Raw genomic sequence first — 26,680 nt, forward strand, 5'->3', positions numbered from 1 at the left:
CAGCTGCTGGAGCAACAGGTAAATCATAAGTTATCGATAACATTTGCTTAGTAGCGTAGAAGATGCTAGTGATGAGAACGTGTTATCCAACTTGACTCATTTCGGTCGATTAAAATTAAATAACTAAAAACTTTCGGGTAATAGGTTATTCCTTACAAAGTAATGGAAAATTATTATTTTGAAGTCTTAATGACACTTTTGGTTTATATATTTGAAATAAAAGTATAATGTTTAACAACCATAGAAATAATTAATAAAAGTAAATTGCCTTTTGAAGGATTTAACCATACAGTTATTATTGAATGCAAATTGAAACGATAGTTGAATTTGCCAAGTCGAATTCTGTCCCATCTCTAATCGATACCTATACTCAGTGCAATTCGATGCCTTGCAACAGCTGATTGCTATAATAACAAAATAAGTTTGCAATTTGTTTATTCCGACACACACAAACACACACACACACACACACACATACATTTGCGAGCAGCTATAGAACGCGCAGAAATGCGGAATAACAACAATAATTGAGGAGCTAAAAGTACTTAACAAAAATAAAGAAGAAACGAAGAAAACATAACAACAACCATCACACAACGCACTCAACTGAAACAATATTGTGCAAAAGGAAAACAAGAACAAAAACATTCAGCAAAATGGCGTTCTAATACAATTTCAAAAGGTAAAGCTAAACCCAACAAGTGATAAATTCTTTTTTTTTTTTTTGTAATTTACTGTTGCATACAATAGATAGATAATACATATATGTATATACCTACATATATTATTTATAATGCTTATTCATCATTTATGAATGACGAACAAAATCTTTAGCTTCTACGCAGTTTCAAATTAATGATTTTTTTTTTGGGGTAGAGCTATACTGATAAGTTGGATGAACGACTTGGGTTCGACCAGGTGAGGAGACAAAAATCAACTACTTTTTTAAATGCAGGTGAAGGAATGACACAGAGAGGTTAAGAGATAGCGATAGTGCATTGCAATCTCCTCGTGCATTGGCCGTTACAGAGAGACACGCATCATTGCCAGCTGTTGCTGTTTACTTTCAATTCGAGTCCAAGAACCCCCAGTCCGGACCTCCCATCCCCTTAGTATTGCCGGCTTGGTAACCGAATGCAATGCCATTTTGTGCTAAATATAGTAAATCTTAATAGTTTTCCTCACCCAACACTAGCAACAACAGTAACAACAAGAACAATAACAATATACATATGTATGTATAAAGTTTCCATTAAAATGAAATTATCAGCTGCACCGGCCTCTGTACAAATAATCACTCATTATCAATATATTACTCCTACTCCTCTTACATTTTACATGTATGTATGCACATATAAGACTATCTATCTATGTATGTATGTATATGTGAGCGTGTATATTTAAAAGATTTAATTTTTTTTTCTTTTTGTAAGTAATTACAGCTGGTGTATAACTTAAGCATCCAATCTTTAGTTTCATTTTAGCTTTCTTTGCGTCCATAACGTTTTGTTTCGATGCTTGGATGCGAGTTCGAGTCATTGAAGCCAAGTGGTAGGCGCGTTTATAATTATCTGTGATTTTGCGATGGCAGCAGCAGCAACACCAGCACCAGAAGAGGAGGAGACCAAAAAGAAAAAAAAGGAGGAACATCAGCAACAACACCAACAAAAGCATCATGAACAACAATTACTTGTGGATACACTGAGTCGACTTTGGAGCCACTATCTTCAAGCCTCGGAGCACAATGATGAGGCGAGTGTCAAGGTTTGTATTGCTCCCTGCTACTCTTGTTTCTCCTCCTCACGAAATTCATTATGAATTTTCTCTAATATCATTAGGAACATTGGCTCTGGCTCCTACTATATAATTTTCAATTTGTAGATGAAGAATCATTGCCGGATATCTGGTCAAATAGGTATGACGTTAAGTTTCTCCATCTTCCTGAAGAGAAAGACATTTCGATTTTTTAACTTTTTTTATTTTAGTCATTTTAATCTCATGCCTGAAGAGTTGTGCTCGTATCTATTGGAGCAAGTATATCAAATCATCAGTGCCGCTAAAAGATCTCAAACTAATAGCCCAGAACACCAGGATGAAACGGTGGAGGAGAATAAATGCATTAAACAGCTACGCAAACAGCATAATCTAGCCCAGGTTTATAGACAATTACAACCCCATCTCAACATCATTTAATGATATAATATATTTTATTTTATCCAGCTTATCCTCAGTACTCCCAGTGATTGTAATAAAATTCTGGCATTGCGTACATATCTCACCAACAATTTGGGTCATCACCTGTTGGCATTTCTTCTGCGCGTGGACATCAAGGTGAGATGAAATATTAAATTAAAATTACAAACTCCCAAAATAAGAACCATAATGAAGTACAGTCTTAAGTTCATTTAGATCAACGTATTAAATTATAATGGTCATATTAAATTCATTTTACACTTTACTCATAAAACAAAGTACAAAAGGTATCAGTGTAAGTCAAAGTTAATTAAATAAAAGTTCATTTTATAACAATAAGATAATTAAAAACAGAAATTTTATGTATCTCCGAGAAATCTGAAGTTTACCCAATTTGAATCAGCTTATTATCTTTTACTTTATTATCTTTAACGAGGAAATAATAAAGTTAAATTTTAGATTTATATCAAAAAATTATTTATAAATTAGAAAAATAAAAAAAGTAAGGAAAACTGCTAGTTAAGTAAGTGAACTGATGTCTCAGAAGTGTCGTTGACCTTAATCAGCGAACTAGATTTAATGCGTACATTGTTCCCAATGAATTTCTATTTTAACCTGAAGTGACTACATATTAAGGCGTCTAAGACTTCCTAAGTCATAATAAGATAGCTTAATTTGGTTTCTTTTGAATGTAATTATAGATTTTTTAATACATAAATTGAGTGTAAATGAATTTAATTTTTCTCTTTTCTTTTTTAGCACATCGCATCACAGATGAGTCTGTGCCAGTTGTGCATCAATTTGTTTCCAAACAGCAAGTGGAGTCCATCGAATGATCCCTTGCAGCCGTTGACCAGCGTTTCGCAATTTATTGCCAACTTTAATATAACGCAAAAAAGAACAAAACAACGTCGTCACCAGCAACCACAGCAGCATCATCAAGGCCATCAACAGCCAACACAATCAAGTCAATTATTGCAAAACATATCAGGAAATATTGAGGAGATTTTATACGATTTTGATGAGTTTAAGTCGAGCAGCAAAAGCAGCGATGAGTTGGCCCTACTGCTTATTCAGCTACTCACCCGTTGCATTGATGCCGAACACGAATCTCAACTTAGTGTGACTGTCCACAATTTTGCTCTCGGTCATCTATGTGCGAGTAGTGGGGAGAGTGATCAGCAGCAAGAGGATAATGAAGCAAACGATGAGATTATTAAATTTGAATTACTTCAACTGATTGGACATTGTGTGAACAATTTCTATGCCCACGATCAGCAACCGAATGTCGATGATTTCAATAGCAATTTTGGTCAACTATTATATGCTATGGCCGCCAATCGACATAGTCCGATATTGGCTCACAGTGTGCTTTATATAATGTTTGGGACACTTCACAACTTGGTAGAGAATGAGATACGTGAATTAAATCAAATCGATGCAAATAATTTCGATCCCTGTTTTGAAGTTCTCGAAGAGGCAGCCAAATCGACCGATGCCTCGACTTTGATTTTTCTTCAAATCTATAAACTGCTGTTGCGTCTCACAGACAATCTGTCGCGACAGGAACAACAGTTGCAGTGCCTTATGGAGAGCAGCACTTCAAGTGCCTTGCCTAAGCAACAGTTGCGGCATAAGAGACAACGGCATAGTCAGTTGCATTGCACGGGCAGCTCCTTGAGCTGTTATTTTCAGGGTAAACTCTATCAGCTGCTGCCATTGTTGGGATCAGAGCTTCAGGAGCATAGTGTGCGATGTTTATTACGCACTGGAAGCTGTTGTTGCCACTACAACACAAAGAACTATAACTCCTGCCTTCAGTTGGCCATCAATTTGAGTAAAACATATCAGAAATATGCCTATAAATTTCTACATTATAATTTTCTGAATACAATTTTTGTAAAACGTTCGCCACTCGAGTGTCCCAGATGTGAGGAGAAAGTGAAATCGGCTGTATTTCATTTGGATCTGCTTGCAATCTACAAAGAGAACTATAAGAAACTCTTAAACTCCACGTCCATGCTGTTGTTCTTGAAGCATTTGAAGCACATTGCCTATTTGCTATCATATGATCTAGCTAGTGGTATATTAGCCGAAGTGGTCCTGCCCATTTTTCGGCAATACAAAGAAATGGTTGAATGCAAGAGCGAAATAAATAGGCATAATAAAGTGCCACTCCTGCAATTGCCTAGCAAATTGGAGAACTATCGCGCTCTACATGAATGTTTGAGCATATTTGTGATGTATTTAAGTGATATACGTTTGGTCAAAGCTTTTTACAATGAGGAGAATATACGCTATATGCAAGATCTTTTGGCCATTCCCGAATTACAGCGTGGTGTCTGTGATCTCATTAAAGTTGGCATCGATAACATTGCCTTTCTCGGTGAAAATGGTCAGGAGCAAATTGCATTGAGTCGACGTTTAATACAATTGCAATTAAATAGCAGTGATCGGGCTACACAGCTCTTTCAGCTTTTACTACAAAAATGCTCGAAGTGTAGTCAAAATAAATTCTGGCTAGATGATATACCTGATCCCATGCAGCTTGATGGGCATAAACCATCGGATATACTTTATATAACTGCATTGCAATGGACACTCAATTACGATTTGCTTAAGACAAGTCAATTATTTTATAATGAATTTGCCAAGATTTATTCCATACCTGTCGAAATGTCTGATCATGAAGATGACGACGATAATGAGGATAAGGAGCAATCGCCTCAGCAGCAGCAGCAACAACAATTGGAACAAGGGGAGAAATTAAAACAAGGCGATAAGACAATTATTGATATTCTCAAATTGAACTACAATGCACTCAGTTGTTTCCTTATGCTACCCAAAGCCGCAAATGGTATGGGAACAACATCAACCGCAGCGGTGCCGACAGCAACCGAAACCCAAAGCCAAACTGAAGTATTCACAATTCATCCCCCCATTGCAGAGCATATTGTTGGTATTTCTGGCTCAAGTTCATTAGAAGCTATCGTCTCGCATGTCCAATCGCCATTTAATGCTTTGTCAGTGTCCACAACAACTGCAGCAAGTTCAAACTATGGGGATTCCTTGATGCCTTTTGACTATGCCACAGTTATAGATAACTATACGGCGGATGTGACTGCTCCATCGTTTCTTCAACATCTGCAGCATCAGTCGAATGACTTGGATGAGAGCATTATACTATTTGACATTCGAGGAGTGGGAGGAGGAGGTCGTAATACGCAAAACAACGACAATCCTTCTACAGCAACCACTGTGGATGAAGCGACCGCTGCTGCTAATGGCCTAATCCATAGGCTATTCAATATTGTTGGTTCACTCTTTGGCAGCTCGACCAATGTGAGTGCCAGTGGTAGTCCAACAACCACTCCAACCATATCACAACCAGCTGTAAATATTGATGCGGATTTATTTTGCCTATACGAACCCAATGGGGAGTGCAAGAAATTGTTACTAAAACTCTTCGAGTCGACCATGGCCATATGCATCAAGGGATTTCAAAACGAAGAAGGTGAGTGAGAGACGATAAGAGTGAGGATAAGAGTGATGGTGAGGGCGATGCGGGTGTTGGAGCGTTTGCTGGTGCGGTATTGTGTTAACGATTGTGCGGTTGAGTGCGTAGTAAATTCCCCTTTAATGAAAAGTCTAGACCATATAAGCTTAGATAGATAACGTAACGTTTTCAAAACATATTTTAATGATAATTTTTTTGAATGACATCAAAATGTTTCTGCTACACAACTTCAAAAATAGTCAAAAACCCGCGATGTCTTCTAAATCAGAGCTAATTTGAATAGAGAAGAGAAATGTACTCTGGGTCTGGGGTTCGACACTTGAACACCTAGCTTCAGAATGCGGACTAATTTACAGCCTACCAGTTTTTGGCTTTCGCTAGAGACACGGATATCCTATCAGATATAAGCCTGCGCCAGGTATTCTTTAAATCCGCCAACACTACGGACAAAATCGGTCTATGTGGGCTTCTGAATGGATGTCCACCGGCTGAATCTAGCCCAACCTATGTCCTTATAAACGTTTGAAGTACTAACGAAATGATATAGGGATTAGTTACCACGCAAACCTATGATCTTGATCTATCAAACCCATCATGGATCGCAGATGGTGGCACTTTGGAGACTTTTGCTGGGTCTTCCCATTGACAGAGTGACTCGAAACCATAACAACATTTAGATTTAGATCTGGTACATATTAAACAAAGCATTGGACGAGATTTAAACCGATCAAGTTATATAGCTAATCTTTATTGTTTGTTTTAAAAATTCTAGTTATTGAGTAGCGCATCAAATGCTTCGGCATAGTTGATGCGTTATCTGTTTCTGTGTGTTTCTAGACAGATTTTCGTTCGAGTTATTTCTACATGCATATGCATCCAGTTTATATATATGGATGTGGATGTGCAACAACATTCCGGCGGCGGCAGCAGCAGCGGCAGCGTCTAATGGGTTTCCAATGCGACGACAATCGACGAAACGAACTGAGAGGGAAACCTTAGTAATGAGTGCCGCCGACTGTTGTTGTGCCCATGAGGCGAGAGTAAGCAAGAACAAAGCACACACATTCACCTCAAATCATGGCAACTTAACACACTACACCCAACTAAAAGGTGCACTAGATTAGAGAGCAAGAGGATAGGAGGTGTGTCTATGTGCATGTGTGTGTAGGAGTGAGGCTAAAACAAGAGGAACTCTGTTAATAACGGCTCGTTGTGGTTTGCTGTCTTTAGGAGAGTTAATTATAAGTCAGTCAGTTGGACGAACGCTCGCTTGAACGACGAACGCATTAAGATTGATTTTTTTTATTCTTTTTTTTTGTTACGAGAGATAGTTGGTTGGAACGACAAGAATGTTTGCCAAAGATAAGCGCCCATTAGAGGTGCGAAGATCTTATCAGCCAGAGGCTAATCCCTTTGCTACACCAACTCTCTTTACAGTGGAGAAGATGCAAAAACACTTGCGGAAGCTGAAAGCCATAATCTTGGGTCATGCCTCAAGCAATTGGCAGGAGCACGGTGAACAGCATGCCCGGGATAATGCGGTCATACAGACCCTGCAGACACTCTTGAAAATAGCCGAACTCTCGAGCACGCACAATGAGCCGGCTGGCGTGGTGGTTAGTAGCCCCTCGGCAGAATCTACCAACAATCCACAACCGAGGCCACGTGCTCGTTCCTTTAACAGTGGCAGCGTGGAGCTGCCCAGACAGATGCAACCAGTTAAATTGCCAGCAAAGAATTCCATGGCCACACCGCCGACTCCACGGCGTCGGCCGGCATCGAGTGAGATCAATGTGGGCGATGCTGATTACTTCTCTACCCGCGCCTCATTGAGTTGTGCCGCCGACAGTGAATTGGAGCTAAGTGAGAATGAGCAGGAGTTTTATTTAACTGCCGATGAGGGCTATGAAGCGGATGGTGAAATAGCCGAGCTAACTGAATCCGAGTGTGAACTAAATGGTGGCGCGGGAGGAGGAGGCCCTGGTGGTGCAGGTGGAGGAACGGGAGGCACTGCTGGAGGAGGGGCGGCTAATGAGTCGTGGACACCGTTTCAACCATCATCCCGCTATCGCACACACATAATGCATCAGGGATTGAGTCAGCTAGTGGTCCAAATGTTAGTGGAGCTCTCCCTGTTATGCATTAAGCAACCTAATGGCTGGACAGAGAGTTTAACCCAATTGGCTAACCGTCTTTTTGTCATTCGAGATTATTTGGGTGGACCATTGTGCCTGCTACGTGGATTTGCTCCCATTTTAAGCTGTAGTGATCCAAGATTAAGAGGTGAGTGCCAACCAATCGATTGAAATATGAGTTAACCTTTATTAACCAAGTGTCTTCTTTGAATAGAATTACAACAATCGATTCTAGAATTGATCACCCATTTAAATACTCCGGATGTTCTACATTGTTATTACTCCATCCTGGCTAGTAAGCAGCCTCCAGTTGATCTATTGATGCGTCACATGCATCACATTTCGGCAGTATCTTTAAGGAAATGTCAACCGTGCATGGAATTGGAATTTCCCATTACCATTGATGGCAAGGTGGTGATCACTTCGAAGGGTCGAGATCATCCGGAGCTGATTGAACGTGTACGTTTGCAGCATCAGCAGAGTCAGGCCAACACATTGTTCACCCGGGCAGCCTGCATAATGCCAGTGACTCAGACACGGCTCTGGCAAGCCGATGGATTAACCCTATCCCTATGGCTGGAGATCAGAGGAGGTCAGCAAATGCATCGCAGTTGCATGCAATTGAACGATGATGAGACACGTTATTCTGGCGAGGATTTGACAGTAAGTTTGGCATGAATTTAATGACCACTTATCTTCTATTGAGTTGGCTAATCTTTCATAGAAATCTCATCTGGTTTCACTGGGCACCAACCAGGCTATGCTTAGCATTTATATAAGCAATAATATGCAATTGGTATTCGAAATGGTAAAGCCCAATGAGCCATTGCCACCAATTCGCGTGGAGGAGCATATAGATTCTACAGTGGATACGTCTTCATTTTTGCCTCTGCCTGTGGCGGGATCCAATCCTGTGCCAGCTCCAGCAGTCCAGAGTGGTAGCTTGCGTCAGGCGTTAAAGCAAACTAAAATGGCCTTACTCAATAGTTTTGGCCAGATGCATTTGCTAAATGGCCATTATGTGGGCCACCATCATCAGGACTCGTGCAGTGGCTATTTTGTTAGCTCCGCGGTGGTCTTGCAGCGTTTACGTTTGCCCCGCCACAAATGGATGAACTTGGTGTTTGGTTTGCAACAGCAGGCCGATTCCTTGGAAGTCTCAATTTATGTGGATGGCCTGGAACAGCATACCATGTGCTTGCCCTTTCAAAATCTACGCCACGTAACGAAGGCCCATGATTACCAAATGCTTGCACTGGGCGAAGGTTTGCCCAGCAGCAGCTCCTCTTCATCGCGTTCCACTCTGGATGGTTGTTTGGCTCCACGCTATGCCTTGTCCAATTTGATACTGTTTCGACGTCGCCTGATTGAGCCATCGCTTATGATCAATTTGACTGCCATGGGGCCAGATTTTACCGAATTTACGCAATGTCAGGTAGCCAATTGGAAGCCTAATTATGGTTATGTCAATCTCGCGAAGCTTTCATCATCGAACTTTGGCAACCATAGCGAATGCATGAAGCAGCTTCGGCACGCCAGAGTTTTGGTATACACAGCCCAGCAGCCAGAGCTGGTGATGAGCTATGATGTTAGTCAGGAATTGGACATGGCCTGCTATGGCCAGCCCCATGGACATATACTTTATGGCGAACTGCTGCAGAATCAGCCTCAATCCCTGCAAACGGCCACCTCACTATGTGGAGGGCTGTCTACACTGCTTTATCTCTTCGCCAGGGTAAGTAGAACTAATAGATTTTGAGACCGAATCCTGACTTTCGCCTACGTTCTAGATTGTTGAGTTGAGTGGGAATGCTGGTACTCAAGCTCTAGCATTGGACTTATTGCTGCAGGTTGCCCACTCGGATGCCCAACTTTATACGGAATTCCAGCGTCAGGATTATTTGGCCCTTATTGGCTATGTGGTAAAGTCGGAGAAGTGTTCCAAAGATGTTCAATTGCTGCGAAGCATAGTGAATACCTCATGCTCGCAGGCTTTAATCAGCCGCAAGGGCGATGCCCTTCAGGTGAATGACAATACAACGGTCACTCTGATCTATCCACGTCTCCTGTTAGCCGTTCTTCAGCGCTACTCTGACTGGCATCGCTCCGGGTCCATGCATTCCGATGTCCTAGACATGCTCTTCCGTTGCATCTTGGCCCTTACACGGGATAAGCATCCGCAGCGCGATTTCAATATGGAACAATTGCAGAAATCGGGTTTACTTAGCTCCCTGCTGAATCTATGCAAAGTCTATGTGATTGAGTCACCCAGTCCAGTGCACATTTCACCATATGCGGCAGAATGTTTTGTTCAAATCCTATCGGTATTTGCTGGATCGCCGCCATCCTCTTCTCTGTTGGATGAGATTATGAAACTGCTGCTGTTGCTTCACAAACCAAGCGAATGTTATGTGACCCACGATCGTGGCCATTTCTATTTTCTGTTAACCCCACAGCAGCCAATTAAAGAGCGTTCTCTGGTAGCTACAAATTTGAGCCGTGTGACAACATCTTTTCGCCGGCAAATTCAAGCGGCGCCACCACCAGAAATCGATACCGAACGGGCAGAGAGAATCAAGCGACTGCGTCGTATGCATGCTGGTCAAGGATCTGGCTATAAGCGTGCTGTCAACGAGCTGGAGGAGCAGTTAGAGCAAACCACCGATTGCTCTAATCTTAATAAGCCGGCACTTCGTCTTATTAGTCCGGTGGAGGCATCACGTTGGCGTTTAAAATTCAAGCGTCATTATCCTGCCATAGCACAGAGTCCGAAAAGGAGTCCCTTAAAGATGACCGACTCTTCTAATCTCAATCGCCAAACTAGCAACACCAGCAGTAACTCCTGGCAAATGAAATTTAAACGACTTTATCCAACGAGCAGTAATCAGAGTTCAAAATTGAGCCCATTGAAGAGTGTACGCCGGCGGCTCATACAAAATCATTTCCATGCTGGTAAGATTTGGCAACCCTCTGGGCATAGTACACCCAGCTCTGGTCAGATGTCCGCTCTACCCAATCGAAAGACTGACTTCTATGATCAAATGGGCATTCAGCGATTGCAGCAGCGTCTTCTTATCTTACTCAAAGATTTCCTTTGCTTGCTGCCCGACTCGGCTGTAGATGAAGTGCTTCGTCATTTTGTCAAATTGGAATTTCTTCTCGTCCTTGCCAATCAACGCAGCTGTGCGGTGCGCCAAGCCATCATTCAGCTGCTGGCGGTGCTTACCAAACGTTTAGCCAGTGGTGAATTGACCGCAGCTACCAAACAATTGTATCCTATTCATTTGGCCAATCAAATGTGCGTTCATCCATGTGACATCAATATGTTTGAAGCATGCCTTACCTGGATAAGTGGCATACATGCCAGCCTAGATGATATTCTTACATCGAAGGAGACTCTAAAGATTCGACAACGCTTTGGCTTGCAATCTTTGATGGCCATCGCCATGACGACAGAACCACAAAAGATATTCAAAGCCTTGCTACGACTCTATCTACAGGTAGGTAGTATCATCTCATTCTTAATTAAGCTAACCACATGGCGTGCTTTTTTTCCAGAATCCCGAAGATCAAGTTGGTCTTATTGAAGCTGGACTATTGCAATGCTCGGTCAAGGCGTTATTTAATATATACACCCTGCGCCTGGGTCAACCCAATCAGGATGAATCGATTGTGGAGCTGCTTGGAGGAATTGGCGACCGTGCCCTACGATCGGTTGGTCACATTAATGTAAGTAAAATTTGAATTCTTGAAAATGGCATGTCGTTTACCTGTCGCACTTTCTTTTTCTAGTTGGTTTGGGACATTCTCAATCTATTATCCTTCTACCAGAGCAAACAATCGCCATCCATAGTAAGGAGTTTCCGTTCTGTGCAGGCCCTGCTGCAACTCCAGTGGTTGAATATTTTCTTTGAGGCAGGCTCGTTTCGCACGATTGCTCCCCTGCCCAACTGTACACTCAGTTCTACGGAGATAAAGACGCGCTTGGAGCTACTGATCGATAGGTGTACACAATTCTTTACTGTGGGCTCCGGCCAATCATCAACCGGGCCCAGCTATGTGGCCGGTGCCGCTGAATTGTCACTCTTTCAAACGCTTGTCTCCTACTGCATGATATACAGCAATCAGCGCTGCAGTAACTTCATTGCTTGGGGTTTGCAGCCTTCCCGTCCATTTGATTTACGCTCTTACATTGTGGACTCGCTGTGGAAGTCACAACAGGATGACTTTCATCGTAGCGGCATCGTCTGTGATGGCAAGATGATCAAGGCTCTGCTGTGGCTCAGTCTGCAGGAAAACGAACGTATCGATAACCTTGTAGAATTGTGCACGAATTTGGGTATTAAAGAGGATGATACCTCATGGAATTTGCTCAACGAACTCGAACGTCTCGATCAGAATCGCAGCAATGCGGCAACTAAACAAAAGACTCTCTTAGAGAAGACCGTCTACAAGTATGAGCCACTGGTGCAGCATTGCATTGAAACCTCCATGGTAACCACAAGACGCGTGGCCGAACTGCAGAACTCCGAACGCAAGGCACTAATGTCCCACATGAAGGATTACGATGACACATATACATATACCAAATGGCTAGAGATCATCCGGCGGATGTCACATGAGGGAGCTCCCTGGTATTGTGCCGAACGTACCGAATGGTAAGCTATATAAGAATATCTTTAGTTTCGTTTACGTAGAATTCTTTTGATTCGAATAGTTCATGGGAACTGGACGATACCGAGGGCCCATCGCGTGTCCATACACGTTTGCGTCGCTGCCATCTGGATATTGATAGACGTTTCTTTATGAACGACTATTGTCCGGGTCAGGGACAACGTGACGATCTGGAGCCATATGTCCGTCCATTGGACTATCTAATAGCCAGCTATGATCAACAACTGAACATATCTCTGAATTCGCAAATTCTATATAATTTTGCTGCCAAATTCCTGCCCGTGGATGGTGAGATTGAGGGCGAGATTATAATCACCGATCTCAAGCTCTATTTCCTGGCCACATATCGGTGTCGTTACTTTAATGTAAACTGTGATATTGCTAATATAACCGAAATCTGGCTAAAACGCTATCAGCATCAAGAGACAGCCTTCGAAATTCTACTCGACACCAATAAGTCGCTATTCTTCTCGCTACAAAATGCTGACGACTGGAAGATAATGCGCGATGTATTCTGTGATAAAATCGTCAGCACACCGGATCAGGCAAAAATCTTGGGGATCACACAGCAATGGCGTGAAGGTCTACTAACCAATTGGGAATATCTAATGACATTGAATCAAATAGCCGGTCGTACGTATAATGATCTCATGCAATATCCGGTATTCCCATGGGTCCTGGCCAATTACTATTCCGAATGTTTGGATTTGCGTGATAGTTCAAATTTTCGTAAACTGGGCCGACCCATTGCCGTGCAATTGGAGGAGAATGAGAAGCATTATGTTAGCAATTATGCGGTGAGTTTTCATCACAGGTAAAATAAAAACCGAACTAATGGGTTTATTTTTGTTTTATATAATAGTATATTGATAGCGCCAATACCACAATGGGCTCATTGATACTGAAGCCCTATCACTACAGCTCTCATTATTCCAATTCCGGAACGGTGCTTCATTTTCTGGTGAGGGTTCCGCCCTTTACCAGTTATTTTCTGCGCTACCAAGGTGATTTGTGGAAAAGGAATTTACTGAGTGATTGAATTATTATTTGCTTATTCCCCTTAGATAATGATTTTGATTTACCGGATCGTACATTTCACGCTCTGAACACTACTTGGCTATTGGCCAGCCGGGATAGTCCCACTGATGTGAAGGAGCTGATACCCGAATTCTTTTGCTTACCGGAAATGTTTGAGAATTTTGAACGTTTCAATTTCGGCTGTCGTCAGAATGGGGAACGGGTGGAGGATGTATCTCTGCCGCCTTGGTGTCATCGGGATTCACGGCTCTTTGTGCTGATCCATCGCCAGGCTCTGGAATCGGAAATGGTGCGAAATCATTTGCATCATTGGATCGATTTGATATATGGCTACAAACAGAGCGGTGAAAGTGCTATCGAGGCCATTAATGTATTCCATCCAGCAGTAAGTTGTGGACTTATGTCGGTATAATTCAAAAGCAAAGTAATTTCTCCTTGTGTTTATAGACCTACGCTGTTTTTCTGGACTCGGAGATTAGCGATCCTATTGAGCGAGAGGCGGTCAAGACTATGGTAAAGACATACGGTCAGATGCCAAGGCAGCTATTTAAATCAGCACATCCGGCTACAAAAGCTTTGGATTACTCTCTGGTCGATAAATCCATTGTGTCCACTGTTAAGGGTCTGCGATGGGGTGTCTACGTGGGTTCACCTCAATTAAAGGTGCCCACCTTAGGGAATATACACAAAATACCCGGCACAGAGCATTTGGTTAGCTTCAGCAATACCAATGTGGTGTATGCCCTGCCCGGGCGTGCCAGCGTTATGCAAGGTGCTGAACCGGATACCTACAATGTCATCTCGTGGGGCTACGATGATCATATCGTAAGGATTCAGCCGCTAAATAAGCCACAGGCAAAGCCAAAGAATCTCCTACATAATGGAAGCTTCGATGACATTTCCGCCTGCGGTTGCGATGTTAACTCCAATCAGCTGTGGTTTGGTCACAAATCGGGTAGGATTAGTGTCTACAAGTGTGCAGGGGGCGTGGATTCTCAGCAGCGCAGCGGCACCAAGAGTCGTCAAAGTTATGTGCGTGGACTACGTTTGTCATACAATTCAGCTTTTCGTAAAATAGCCACCAAGAGCATGGGCGGTGGCGGAGGAGGAGGCGTTGGAGCAGGTGGCAATGGCTTAGAGGCGTCAGATGATATCAGCAGCATACATGCCACCCATTCAGCCTCCTCGGTTAGCTCTGCAAGTAATTCATCTACGTTGGATGCCCTGCAACGCGATGGCGCCGATCTTTCCTGGCTTGGTCCAACATTCCTTGTCCGGCACACCGACGAGATCACCTGCATTGCACTCTCTGTGGAATTCAAAATCGCTGTAAGCGCTGGCCGTGATGGCATTGCAGTCATCTGGGATCTCAATGAGTAAGCCAATTATCGAAGATTTCGTAGTCAAATATAATGTCTCCTTTGTCTTCCTATTAGCTGGAGCTATGTTAGGACAATCGCTCGTCCGGCAGAAATACATCAATCACCCATTACCCATGTGGCCATCAGTCCCACTTTGGGTGATATTGTGACAGTGCATACATTACCACAGCAAACACCAAATAATCCGCCAACCAGTCCCACCAATGTGGACGCAATTGCTTCCAAAACAACGCCAATAACAACAACTACAACGCTAACTCATGCTGATGAATGCTTTGAGGTAACTGAAGAGAATCTGGATGATTTTGTCAATGTAAATATCAATCCAAACGGCAAATCGATACTCCGTCTACATTCCGTAAATGCTCGCTATGTCCAGCATTTGGTACACGAGGATCGTATTCTAGCCGTTTGCTATTCATATATTAAAGAGGGCGTGGGTGTCAATGTGATTGCCACAGCTGTTGAGGGTGGTTGCGTGCGCTTCTGGTCAAGTTGGAATTTAAGTTTTGTTAGCGAACTAGTCACTGGTATTTCACCCATACGAAGGTGAGTCTAAAAAGCTATTCGCAATCGTACTCACATCATTTGTTAATCAATTTATTTGTATTTCCAGCATCTGCTTTTCCACACATCAGCATTTGGTGGTATTAACACGAGAGTCCTACATACAGGTCTGGGAATCCGAGGGTCTTTACGGCAATGCTCCCAAATTTCCACAGATTGTCTACAAGTAAATCTTTTTTTCTCCCTTATTCTGTCTCTCTCTTTTTCGCTGTATTCCCCCTCCTCTCTCTCTCTCTCTTCTCTCCCTATATCTTTCTTTCTCTATCTATCGAAATCCCAAGCATATCATTGACAGACACATAAAAATTAAGAATGAACTGAAAACAAAGAAAAGCTAATGAATCAAAGATTTAAGATATATACTCATTTTTTTTTTTTTGTTCTTTTGGATTTTTTTTATTTTTTGGTGGTAACAGAAGTAAAAGACAGATGTTAAAGACATATGTGTGTATATTCCTTTTGTGGGATCAAGAAATCGAAATGTCATTAATATATATACTTACATATATATATATATACATATATTCCTAGAATAAACTGAAACCTTTTAATTTCTTAACATTCCTATTGTCGTTTGGCCCAGCCCCTCGAATCTTGCCTTGATTGTGTACATCTGCCTTGTTATAGTTAACCATATCGAAGATTTTCACTTGTGAAATTTAATCGAAAAGGAAGTAAAAGCATCCTCTACATATTATATATACATCTATATATATCATACATATATAAGCCTAAGACTCATAGAGATCTGTAAAATACAAATTTTTTTGTATCAAAAGTGGAGTTAAATCTTTTGTGTTTGCTTTGTTTTTCTGTTTTTTGCTGCATTTTCTGCCTTAAAAAGAAAAATAATTGAATAAAAAGAAACATTTTGCAACAAAATTAAATTTACTTTTATAATTTTTAAGTAAAAGGCATACAAAAATATATATTCTCTTAGATCGTGTTCCTGCTCCTGTATGGGCATCAGACTATTGCTTAATACAATTTGGTTAGATGTTGAATAAATATACTGTCAGCATTTCCAGGGCGGTGGCTGTTTCGAGGAGGAGGAGGACGTCCGCTTGCCGATTGTCCTGTTGTTGGCGCTGTTCTTATTAATCGAAAGGGCCAGTATCTCATCCAATTTGTCAAAATCACTAGGAGATTTACTTAGCAGCAGTTCAATATAAGCCTGCAGCTTGTCCATGGGCGAGGGTGGATCCCTCTTACCGCAGACATCGAGATTATTTTTCTCGGTATTATTGCTACGCTGAGATTTACTTGTCTTTGGGGTTTCTGGATAGACTCGGGCATTATTTAAATCTGGCGACTCGCTGTCTGTATCGCTAGCTGCCATCAGAGATGCTTGACTGGGAGATGTGAGTATGGCTAGGGCCTGTTGCCATTGTGCCTCCATGACGCCATGCAGCTTCTCGGCGATGTCGGCTCTAAAAATCAAAAAAAAAAAAAAAACACAATAATATTTTAAGAATTGTTCAAATGGTGAGAACGTGAATTTACCTCTTGGTTTTGTAGCAACTCAACTTGAGTTCCAGTTCATCAATCTTTTTCGCGGCATTGGCCGATTGCAGCCGATAGAGTTCGACCTCTTCGCTGTGTTTCTCCTGAATGAGATTCAATTCTTGATTATTTTTCTCATTGATCATTTCCAATTGTTTCACTGCTCTTTCAGCAATCAGGCGTTCCCTTTCCCTGGCCTCTTGCTTGAGATGCTCCTCGGATTTGTCTAGCTGATCCTGGAACTCTTGCAACTTTTTGCTCACCACATTTTCCATTTGCTGTTGGTAATATAATTTCAAAGATTTCTGTTGCACCTCTAGTTTTTTCTTGAGATTGGTCTGTTGAAAATAGATTAAACTTGATTTCTTTGAAGACGTGGAGGAAATAATCATTGATAAATACCTCAATTTCTGTTAGATTTGCTAAGGTTTCTTGTAGAGATTTACGTTGTGCTTCCAAGGCATCAGCTCGACTTTTTTGTTTCTGATGGTATTCCTGGAGCATTTCCTTTTGATGCCTCAGAGTGCTGTTGTCCTTCTCAAGCTCCTCGATTCTAGCCTTGTGCTGAAATGCAATTGCCAAAGTTTAATTAAGGAGACAGATTATTTAAAATAATTTTACCTTCTCCTGTTGATAGTCGACTTTGGCGAAGTTATCTCTAAGCTTATTCAACTCTGCGTGAGATAGTTCCTCTGCCCGCTTACTGCTCTGGAGTTGGAGTTCCAGATCTTCTAGCTTCTCCAGCCAATTTTTGTTCTCCCGTTTGTTTTGTTCCAGTTCTGCTTCCAATTTCTCATTCTTCTCTTGGAATTTAGTAGCCAAACTCACTGCCTGAGCCAGCTCATGCTGCAGTGCATCCATTTTGGACTGACTATCATTGCGCTCCGCTTCCACGCGATGGAGATTATCGCGCAATTGTTGTACTTCATAATTGAGATTCTTTGTGGCTTGCTCCGCGTTGCTCAGGGCTGCATCCTTAGACCTATCCACTTCGATAGCAACAGAAATGCGCTGCTGATATTCCAGCAATTGTGACTGCAGGCCATGAACTGTCTTTTCCAAATGCTGACGACGCAGCTGCTCTTCTTTGAGAGCTGGAGGATTTGGTAAACTGTGCTGAGTGAGAACTGTTGCTCCGCCATTGCTCCTACCCCATAGCTCACTCAGACTAATAAGTTTATTGTCAGCAATGGAACTGGATCCCAGTCGTATGCTGGGCAGCGAGGTGGCTGCCTGCTCCTGATGCTGGTGCTGCATCATTGAGCGTCCATCTCGCAAATGATCATCACTGTGATGATGTTGCTGTTGCTGATGATGATGCTGCCAGCGATTGGTCGCAACTTTTTCATCCAAATAGTGGTCAATCTCCTGCAGTATATTGTCGTCCATGTGGCGACTCCTCGGCTCGACCGATACACTTTTGGGCGTGGAATGGACCATGCCATGCAATTCCCTGGGCTGTTTGCTACTACCCGCCACCGTTCTTACAGTATTCGTCGATATTGTGGATATATCTGATGGAGCGTCAAAGTGAAGCCTTTCTTGATTTTCAAGATTTTCCGCAAGTGCCATATTCTGAAGGCGGGCATTTATATGATTCAGTTCCGTTTTCTTACTAGGATGCAGAAACTGATATGCAGCTGTTGTGGATGCTGGCGGTGGCATGGCCAATGAATCTGCTGCGTGCGCCACGCTCATCTTGACCTCCTCCAATAGACGTTCTGCTGTCTTGGTGTAGTAATTCGGCGGTATCAGCAATAACAAATCCGTGTCGTCAGTATCAGTGTCGCTCATTCCTTCAGCATTATTCTCGGAAGCTCAAGCATCTAAACCTAATCCTAGCAAGTTGCAGCAGATGCAATTGCTTATTCTTCTTCCCTCTTGCTTCTTATGTTGTTGTTATGGGCGACGCGTAAACAATTGTTATTCCAACTTAACTAGTTCCGAAACCGGAACTACAAAAACCACTTCCCCGGAATGCCATTCATTCTTATTATTTAAATTCTTAATAGACATTTGTGGCAAATACATTTTACCGAAATTGAAATAAATTCGCGAACTGCATGGATAGGCATACAACAATAATAAAAATTTTGTAGATAACTAATATATATGATTACATTTTAGTTTGAGAACTAGTTGCAAGTATGGCAGAAACCGAACTACGGCTTAAAAGATAGAACAATGGCTATCGATAACTTATCAAACCGGAAGATGCCTGGAATTTTTTTTTTCTACTCTTCCTGTTGTATTGAAATTGTTTTGTGTTATTATTATTTTTTAAGGACTGAGTGATATTACTTCTATATATCATTCGATGAGTCTTCCTCTTTAAAGAAACCTGTGCGATTGAGCGCAAGATTTTGCAACCGATTGTCGTGTTATTTTTTAAGCGACAATGGCTAATGCAGCTGTCAGTTTGAGCGTTGCCGCGAAAAAGGCGGTTCTAGAGCCAGATGTTATTTACCGCATTGGCAGAAAACCAGGATTGGAGTTTTATATACCCGATGAGGTAAGTAAATGGTTTTTTCTGGAACATAGGATTAATCTGTTTCCGTCTTAATTTATAGTCCATGGAACTTGCTCATGCCACCATTAGTCTTCTGCGGTCTGGCATTGTACGCTTTGCTGCAGTTGTGGGTAAAATCTGGGTCAATGAACAGGAGCAAACATTTGTCGATCTGAGCTCAAAGGATACTACGGATGGGCAAAATGTTAAACTTCGCTTTGGCAATGTGGAGGCCCAACTGGAATTTAATGAGGCGAAAGATAAGACCACTAATACCACAGTTGGTGATAGCTTTGTTATACCTGAAACAGAGCCTCAATCGGCCAATACCACATCTGATAGCTGCTTTATCCCCGAAACGCAGGCAATGCCACTGTTTAATAGACCTTCCACTGCCGGAGCTAAACGTTCGCTGGGCGATGATTGTATGATTCCTGAAACCCAAGATATTTTGGCAGCTGAACATGTTGAGGAAGTGGCAAACAAGGTGGCTAATAATGAGGACGAATGTTCCGAAACGGGCACACAAATTCGAATATGCACCCAGGATTTCAATGACTTTGATGAGGATGCCATTGATGATTTCGATTCATCGATGATATTGGGAGACATTCCAGGACACCTTTTGCCAGCTCCTCCCGGCCCTCCTCAAGATAAAGAGGATACAGCACTGGCAGATATTACCTATGAGGAAATGAGTGCTTTAAATTGGTCTGCCGTTAATAGCACAAAAATGGATCAGGTACTCGGAAATCAAGTCGTCAATGATGATCACGATGGGACACGTAGTACCCCAGATTTATTTGAATTGACTGCAGTTGGTGAAGACCGCGGCGACACTTGCACTCCAGATCTATTTGATTTACCTGCCGCCCCGGAAAAATCCAATTCTCCAACTTCACAGCCTAGCGGGACTAAGCAGTTGGTTGTGGCCACAATTGAAATAAACAAGGATTTCATTGAACCTCAAGCATTTCCAAAAAAAAACGAGCAAAAAGGCTCTTTAATCTTACCAAAGTCAAGAAACAATGAGCCAACTATTCAGGATCATCGAGAAGACTCTTTTAACTTGCCAAAACCAAGTGAAAATGAGCCAATTAACCAGGATTTCATTGAAACTCAAGCATTTCCAACGAGAAGGGAGCATGAAGACTCTATAAATGTGTGTAAAGCAAGTGAAAATGAGCGAAATAACCAGGATTTCATTGAAACTCAAGCATTTCCTATACGCAAAGAACTGGACAACTCAGGAAGCTTGCTCAAGGCAAATGAAAATGAGCCAATTAACCAGGATTTCATTGAAACTCAGGCATTTCCAACACGCAAGGATAGAGAAAACTCAGCCAATTTACTCAAGGCAAATGAAAATGAGCCAATTAACCAGGATTTCATTGAAACTCAAGCTTTTCCAAGACCCACGGAAAATCCTATTGATGCCAAATGTAACAAATCAAGTTCCCTCTTTCAAGACTTCATAGCCACTCAGCCATTTCCTGCACTACAAAAAAAACCATTATTAACAATAAAGAGAATACATCTTTGAATGTGTCCCACGTCAGATCACCAATACCACAGTTTAAGCAAGATCAGGATTTGATTGCCACTCAAAAATATGTGCCACCAGATAAAAAGGGTAATATTTTGTAAAATGTTGTGAATCCTTTATTTGCCTATATATATAAATATATATTCACCTATAGCTCGCCTCTCGCTAAATGTAGGTGATGATATTGATAATATACTTATAGAAATGATTTCGGGAAGTACCATATCGTCGGATGAAGCAGATGACGAGGAGCCCATCAAGTTCTTTAAGCCATGTGTGATTGAAGATGTAAATCACAATCAAAAGGTATGCCATTCGATTGCCCTCGAATCCTTCTGATTTCCTCACATACCTGTTCACAGGTCTACCAAATTCAAGGTGTCTTTCCCTCGTCTAAATCCAAACACGCATGGCGTCAGGAAATAAGTAGGAAACGTGCAGTTAGATCAGAGTCACCGCCACCTACACGTGAGTGAATTTATTTCAAATTGTTATAACATATTCTTACATATGAACCCATTATGTCTAGCAAGCAAAAGGAGTCGTCGCCTCACAGATTCCCCACCCACAGAGCAAGTAAGACCAGAAACATCTTTCAGGCAGTTACTAGGATCTTTAAGACAAAATGTCATATCTAAGAAAAAAGACTCCACTCAAGGTAATAGATGAAATTTCCACGTTTGATTTTCTTTTTCTGATCAGCATTTTTGCATTACTAGCAAACCAAACGACAGGGCGAAATCTACGTTCAAGTAAAGATGTAAACACAATTCAAGATCAAGAGCTATCCCCTCAAGTAAAGGAATCTAAAGGCCAAAAGACTAAGGCGAAGAAACAAAAAGATAGTGAAGACAAGTCCACCTCACAATTAATGAAAGGAACCAAAAGTGGTCCAGTGGTGGCCAAAAAAGGGCCAGAGATTATGGTTACAAGTGACCTTGTAATTGACACATCAGCAAAAGAGGAGGTACCAAAACTATCGTTAAAGCCTTTGAAACGGATAGCCAAAACACAAAAGGACATCAGTGAACGTAAGCTATTAGATATCCCTATAAACGATATCAGCCCTGAAATAAAATCATTTATTAGCTCCCCAAAAGCGTACTGTTCAAGATGAAGATGTGCTTGAACGAAAAACTCGTCGTGGAAGACCGCGCAAGGTTGAGCCAGAAAAAGAATCTTCATTACCCGGAAGCGAAAAGACAGAGGAGCTTGCCACAAACAGCAAGGCAGCCAAAGTCACTGCCGAGGCCAAAACAGAAGCTAGTGAGTTGCAAATAATTTTTAAATACATAAATGATTTTCCAATTACCATTTGCTTCACAGAAAAGGGAAAGGCTAAGCCCAAGAAGGATGCTAAGTCCAAGGAGGAAGCTACGCCCAAGGAGGATGCTAAGCCCAAGGAGGATGCTAAGCCCAAGGAGGATACTAAGCCCAAGGAGGATGCTAAGAACAATGAGGATTCTTATCAAGAAAAGGAACCCAAAGGGCGACAATTAAAAGCTATTGTGAAAGATAAGGGTGAGACCAAAACTATCCAAGTAAAGGAAGTAGAGAAAAAAATCAATAAAGAGGAGCTTCCCACAACAAGTAAAAGGTTAACTAAGGCGGCAAAGGAAGCTCTCAAAACTGAAATTAGTAAGTTTAAAAAATTAATATATGAATCCCCATATAATTAACGAGTCGATCCACTTCACCAGTAGAAACAGACATCAAGCCTACTACTTTGCCAGAATCTGAAGGTAAAGATTTTAGGCGTAAACTAAAAGTTAATGTAAAAGATATCACATCACTAGGTCGTGGGGAAGAGAAAAATGATGAAGAGCATGATGACCTTCCCAGGTCCAGTAAAAGAGAAATCAAGGCGACTAAGAGGAAATCGGAAGAAAAATTTACATTACAAACTAAAAACAAGGATTCAAAGTCAGTTAAAAAAGAAGAGCTTTCAGTAACCAATAAAAAGGGATCTAAGGCGACCAAAGATGCCGTCAATAACAAACTGGAGCCCAGTAAGCTATATTAATTTTTGCCTTCTGGGCTCGCTTTCTTAAATTCTTTTTCTTTGTAGAAACACTAATGACCAGAAGATCAGGGGCCACATCTGATCCTGTACTGGGTAAGGATAGATTGTAAATAATAATTATCGTTTTAATATAATTAAATCATTTCCTACAGCTATTAATCAGTATGTGAAAAGTAAAAAAGCTGCGGGAAAAATTAAAATTACTTTGTCCATGTGCAATTTGATTCTACTGGAACCTGTCCTCAAGGCCCTAAAGAGTAAGGCGAAGAATTGTGAATAAGTTTCCCTTACAAGTAATTTACATATAATTTCAGATGCCATTGAGGTGACTGCCGATCCGCAGCATTGTCATGTGCTCATTATGGATAAAGGCGAGCGAACCTTTAAATTTCTTATGGCTATTGCTGCCAATAAACCTATATTGTCCACCCAGTGGCTACACTCTTTGATGAGCACACGATCCATACACGTTCATGCCGAACATCTGTTTAAGGATGACAAATTTCAGGAGCTCTATAATTTCAAGCCTCAATTGGTGATGGAGAAGCCAATGTTATTGCAGAATATTGATTTCATGCTCAGCGATGGCATTCAGCCAAATGAAACGGAAATGAAAGCAATTATACAGAGTGCTGGAGGAAAAATTCATACAAGACCTCCCCCAATTACTCGAAAGGGTTCACTTTATGTAGTTACTAGTATCAAGCAGGGAAAGCGACACAAGCAGCTCCTGCGCAACTATGAGAATGTTATATATATTAAAACGGAGGGCGTTATGCAGTCTCTGCTTCAGCATAATGCAGAACTTTTGAATGACTATCCATTGAAAGTTTAATTTTGTTCTTTTTTTTTGCCCTTTTTTTGTACTCTTTTTTTTGTTAACATACACATACATATCTACTATTTACTTGGGAAATTTATTTTGTAAAATTGTTAAATATATTTACGATTTATTTGTCTCTCTAGTTATGCTATTCCATCTTTTTTCGTTTGGATGCTGTTGGCTTATCAAATTGTTGGCGCATGCCGCCAGCTCGTTCGTTATGGAACTTCATATTATTGGAGGTTTCTGCGTACCAGGGTGAATCAAATTTGGTGGTATCCTGATCGACTAGATGGGTATATTTGGTGCGACCGCAGCGTCCAAAGTTCTTAACCTGCATCACCTTGGGCAGAATGGTCTTGTCGAAGTGATCCTCTAACGTGGCCTGGGCAAAGTCTCGTTTAAGGACGTCGTTCTCTTCGTCCAGATAGAAGGCACCACGATGATAGTATTTTTGCAGGAATTTATATTTGCCCTTGGCTGCCTTATTGGTAACCATTTTGGGATTCTGACGTAGCTCCAGACGACGTTCCTCCTCGGTTAGATTGCGCATACGATCGATTTCCAATTTCTCTCGTTCATTACTGGAAAATAAAGTATTTAAGAGATAATTTTTTATGGGGAAAGTTATTCCACTTACTTATCACGCTCCTCTCGATCCCGCTTCATACGCTTCAGTTCACGTAATTTCCATGCTTCATACTCCACCTCGTCGTTCTCATCGTCGGTACAGACATCTTCGATGGAAGCCTCATTCGTCTCTGGTTTGGTTTTCTCGAGATCTTTTTTAACACTCTCTTCGACCATGCGAAGGGTGGCTCTTCTTCGCTCCTTGGCAGCCCGCTTGGCCTCAGCCTCAAGTTGTTTCTGTTTCTGGGCTTCACGTTCCTTCTCCTGAATCGTGGCACGATCCCGCTTTCTCACAAAGAGTGGTTTAAGACGAGGTTCATTGTCCTCTTCACTCTCGGTTTCCTCTTCATACTCGGAACTTTCGGAATCCGAAGATTCTGATTGTTTTTCATCTTCTTTTTGTAGAATTTCTTCCTCTTTTTGTTGCTGCAGCATTTTTGCCCTCAATTTGGTGCGTCGCCTTTCCAATTCATTGTCACTGACATCAGCATCAGTATCGGATTCGGAGGCTAGTGTTATCTTGTTCGTGCCTCTCTCAATGTGCTTCTGTATTTGGCCCTCGTCAGCATCATCTTCCTCCTCTTCCTCACTGTCGGTCTGTACCATTTCGGGTTCATGAATATGGCGATGGCGTTCCCTGCGCTCCCGCTCCAAATCCTCCATATCAACGGGTCGTGCACGCAAACGCCTCAATCGAGGATCATCAACTTCGGCATCATCTGCTTCCTCATCGTCCTTGTCGTCGTCGCTGCCATGACGTGCGGCCAACTCCACTTTGTAGTGCTCAGCCTTGTGGCGCTCCATGCGCTTGCGATTGTCAATGAAGTCATCCTCGTCGCTCTCATCCGAGCTGGAGTCTCCGCGTGCGTATTCTGGCCGTTTGCCTGATATGTATCTTTGCACCTTCACCTTCTGCATAGAGATCTCACCTGGATATGAATTGAGATTGTAAGTATAAATATAAAGAAATAATTGATCATGTTCTATTTACCCTTCTCATTGCGGACAGGCACGGCACCAGCGGTGCTCTGAATCCCCGTTGGAGCTGCGGGGGCACTCATTTTGTTAAAAAATTTTCTGCTATTCGTTTAATTGTTGTTCAATTGAACATATTATTGTGTGTTTTTCTTAAAGTTTGGCTCTTCTTCTTTATTAGTGTTGCCAAAACGAGAAATTGTTGTGTGTGTATATTCATCGATATCAACATCGATAATAATTGCAAGTAATCGATATCTCAACGCTATCGATACAAGCAATAATTCGTCGTTATACAAGCGCGCGAATTCAAATTCAAGTGCAGGTTAATGGAAAACATTTGTTTATATTTTAGTAGTTTTTGCCATCTTATCTAATAAATCATTCTAATGGATATATTTGGGTGATTGTAGGTTTTAAATTTGAGTTATCTGTTACAGTTTAAATATATTGAATCTTAGTTGCACTTTATATACTTCTGACCTGTGAATCATTCCACTGGAACTTGCAGCAAATTGATATTTACAATTGCAACTGATGACTTGGCCCACACACTGGCAAACCGTTATGTACAAAGAAAGCCGCTTAACTAATTGAGACACTTTTTTTAACTCGCCAAGCAATATAGGCGACATTTCTATTCTACCACACATTTGCATTAGATGCATTAATTGATAAATTGTCACTTAATAGTCATTATGCAACAATTGAAAAGCAATTGTTACATTGATATTGATGGTATTGGCAAATGCTGCAGTTTCGGCAAGAATCATGCGTTTTTATTTTTTATTGGAGTTCTTTCTGTTGTCTGTATGTCTGCCTCTCGCACTGTCAAAGTCCAATATCGAATTTCCATTTGTGATGTCAGCGAAGTGGGAGAAGAGGCTCGACCAGTTAGTGTGATGTCGTTTTGGTTGCTGTTTTTTTCTTCTCTCAGACTGCTTTAAACTGCTTTAAGGTGGTTCAAAGCATGCAAAGGTGGGAGGGGGTTAGTTACACATGTTACATATCTCTAAGCTTTCGATTAGTATATTAATTAATTCAACACGCTTAAAGTTGTTATACCTCGGCAAAAAGGGTACATTAAATTTGATCAGAAGAATGCAGTGCATAAAAGGAAGCATCTCCGATCATACAAAGGTGACAAGAGTTTATACATATTGTC

The 26,680-nt window shown here is 41.5% G+C and overlaps 4 protein-coding genes across 6 annotated transcripts; 2 read left to right on the top strand and 2 right to left on the bottom strand.

Moving 5' to 3' along the window:
- The first annotated feature begins 427 nt into the window (after positions 1-427).
- mv (lysosomal-trafficking regulator mauve) lies at positions 428-15,864 on the top strand. 3 transcript variants are annotated; one of them, XM_068285988.1, is made up of 18 exons: positions 428-682; positions 1,474-1,764; positions 1,839-1,915; positions 1,986-2,154; positions 2,221-2,331; positions 2,953-5,707; positions 7,148-7,993; positions 8,060-8,508; positions 8,570-9,580; positions 9,636-11,345; positions 11,404-11,574; positions 11,638-12,503; positions 12,563-13,316; positions 13,382-13,523; positions 13,584-13,942; positions 14,005-14,933; positions 14,994-15,488; positions 15,556-15,864. In XM_068285988.1, the coding sequence occupies exons 2-18, from the start codon at positions 1,585-1,587 to the stop codon at positions 15,674-15,676; spliced, it is 11,145 nt and encodes a 3,714-aa protein (XP_068142089.1). In that variant the 5' UTR covers positions 428-682; positions 1,474-1,584; the 3' UTR covers positions 15,677-15,864. The 3 variants fall into 3 exon arrangements, with proteins under 3 accessions (XP_068142089.1, XP_068142091.1, XP_068142090.1); XM_068285990.1 differs by having other exon boundaries at positions 1,474-1,752; XM_068285989.1 differs by lacking the exon at positions 428-682 and adding an exon at positions 777-918.
- A 511-nt stretch (positions 15,865-16,375) lies between these two features.
- On the bottom strand, positions 16,376-19,046 carry Cnb (Centrobin). The gene is made up of 4 exons (XM_068285991.1): positions 17,631-19,046; positions 17,412-17,573; positions 17,010-17,347; positions 16,376-16,936 (listed from the first exon to the last, which is right to left on the bottom strand). The coding sequence occupies exons 1-4, from the start codon at positions 18,801-18,803 to the stop codon at positions 16,522-16,524; spliced, it is 2,088 nt and encodes a 695-aa protein (XP_068142092.1). The 5' UTR covers positions 18,804-19,046; the 3' UTR covers positions 16,376-16,521.
- A 178-nt stretch (positions 19,047-19,224) lies between these two features.
- Positions 19,225-24,052, top strand: mu2 (mutator 2). Its single transcript, XM_068285993.1, is given in 13 exon segments — positions 19,225-19,521; positions 19,580-20,983; positions 20,986-21,151; positions 21,219-21,370; positions 21,427-21,532; positions 21,594-21,722; positions 21,784-22,095; positions 22,154-22,330; positions 22,391-22,702; positions 22,765-23,073; positions 23,133-23,180; positions 23,240-23,344; positions 23,402-24,052. Coding segments are annotated over 13 exon segments (3,855 nt in total). The 5' UTR covers positions 19,225-19,407; the 3' UTR covers positions 23,923-24,052.
- On the bottom strand, positions 23,986-25,690 carry Mfap1 (Microfibril-associated protein 1). The gene is made up of 3 exons (XM_068285992.1): positions 25,532-25,690; positions 24,551-25,469; positions 23,986-24,494 (listed from the first exon to the last, which is right to left on the bottom strand). Exons 1-3 carry the CDS (start codon positions 25,599-25,601, stop codon positions 24,059-24,061), a joined length of 1,425 nt encoding a protein of 474 aa, XP_068142093.1. The 5' UTR covers positions 25,602-25,690; the 3' UTR covers positions 23,986-24,058.
- Positions 25,691-26,680: the final 990 nt, after the last annotated feature.

Source organism: Drosophila tropicalis, unplaced genomic scaffold, assembly GCF_018151085.1.
Source record: "Drosophila tropicalis isolate 14030-0801.00 unplaced genomic scaffold, ASM1815108v1 contig_443, whole genome shotgun sequence".
In the NCBI taxonomy this organism is placed as follows: domain Eukaryota; kingdom Metazoa; phylum Arthropoda; class Insecta; order Diptera; family Drosophilidae; genus Drosophila; species Drosophila tropicalis.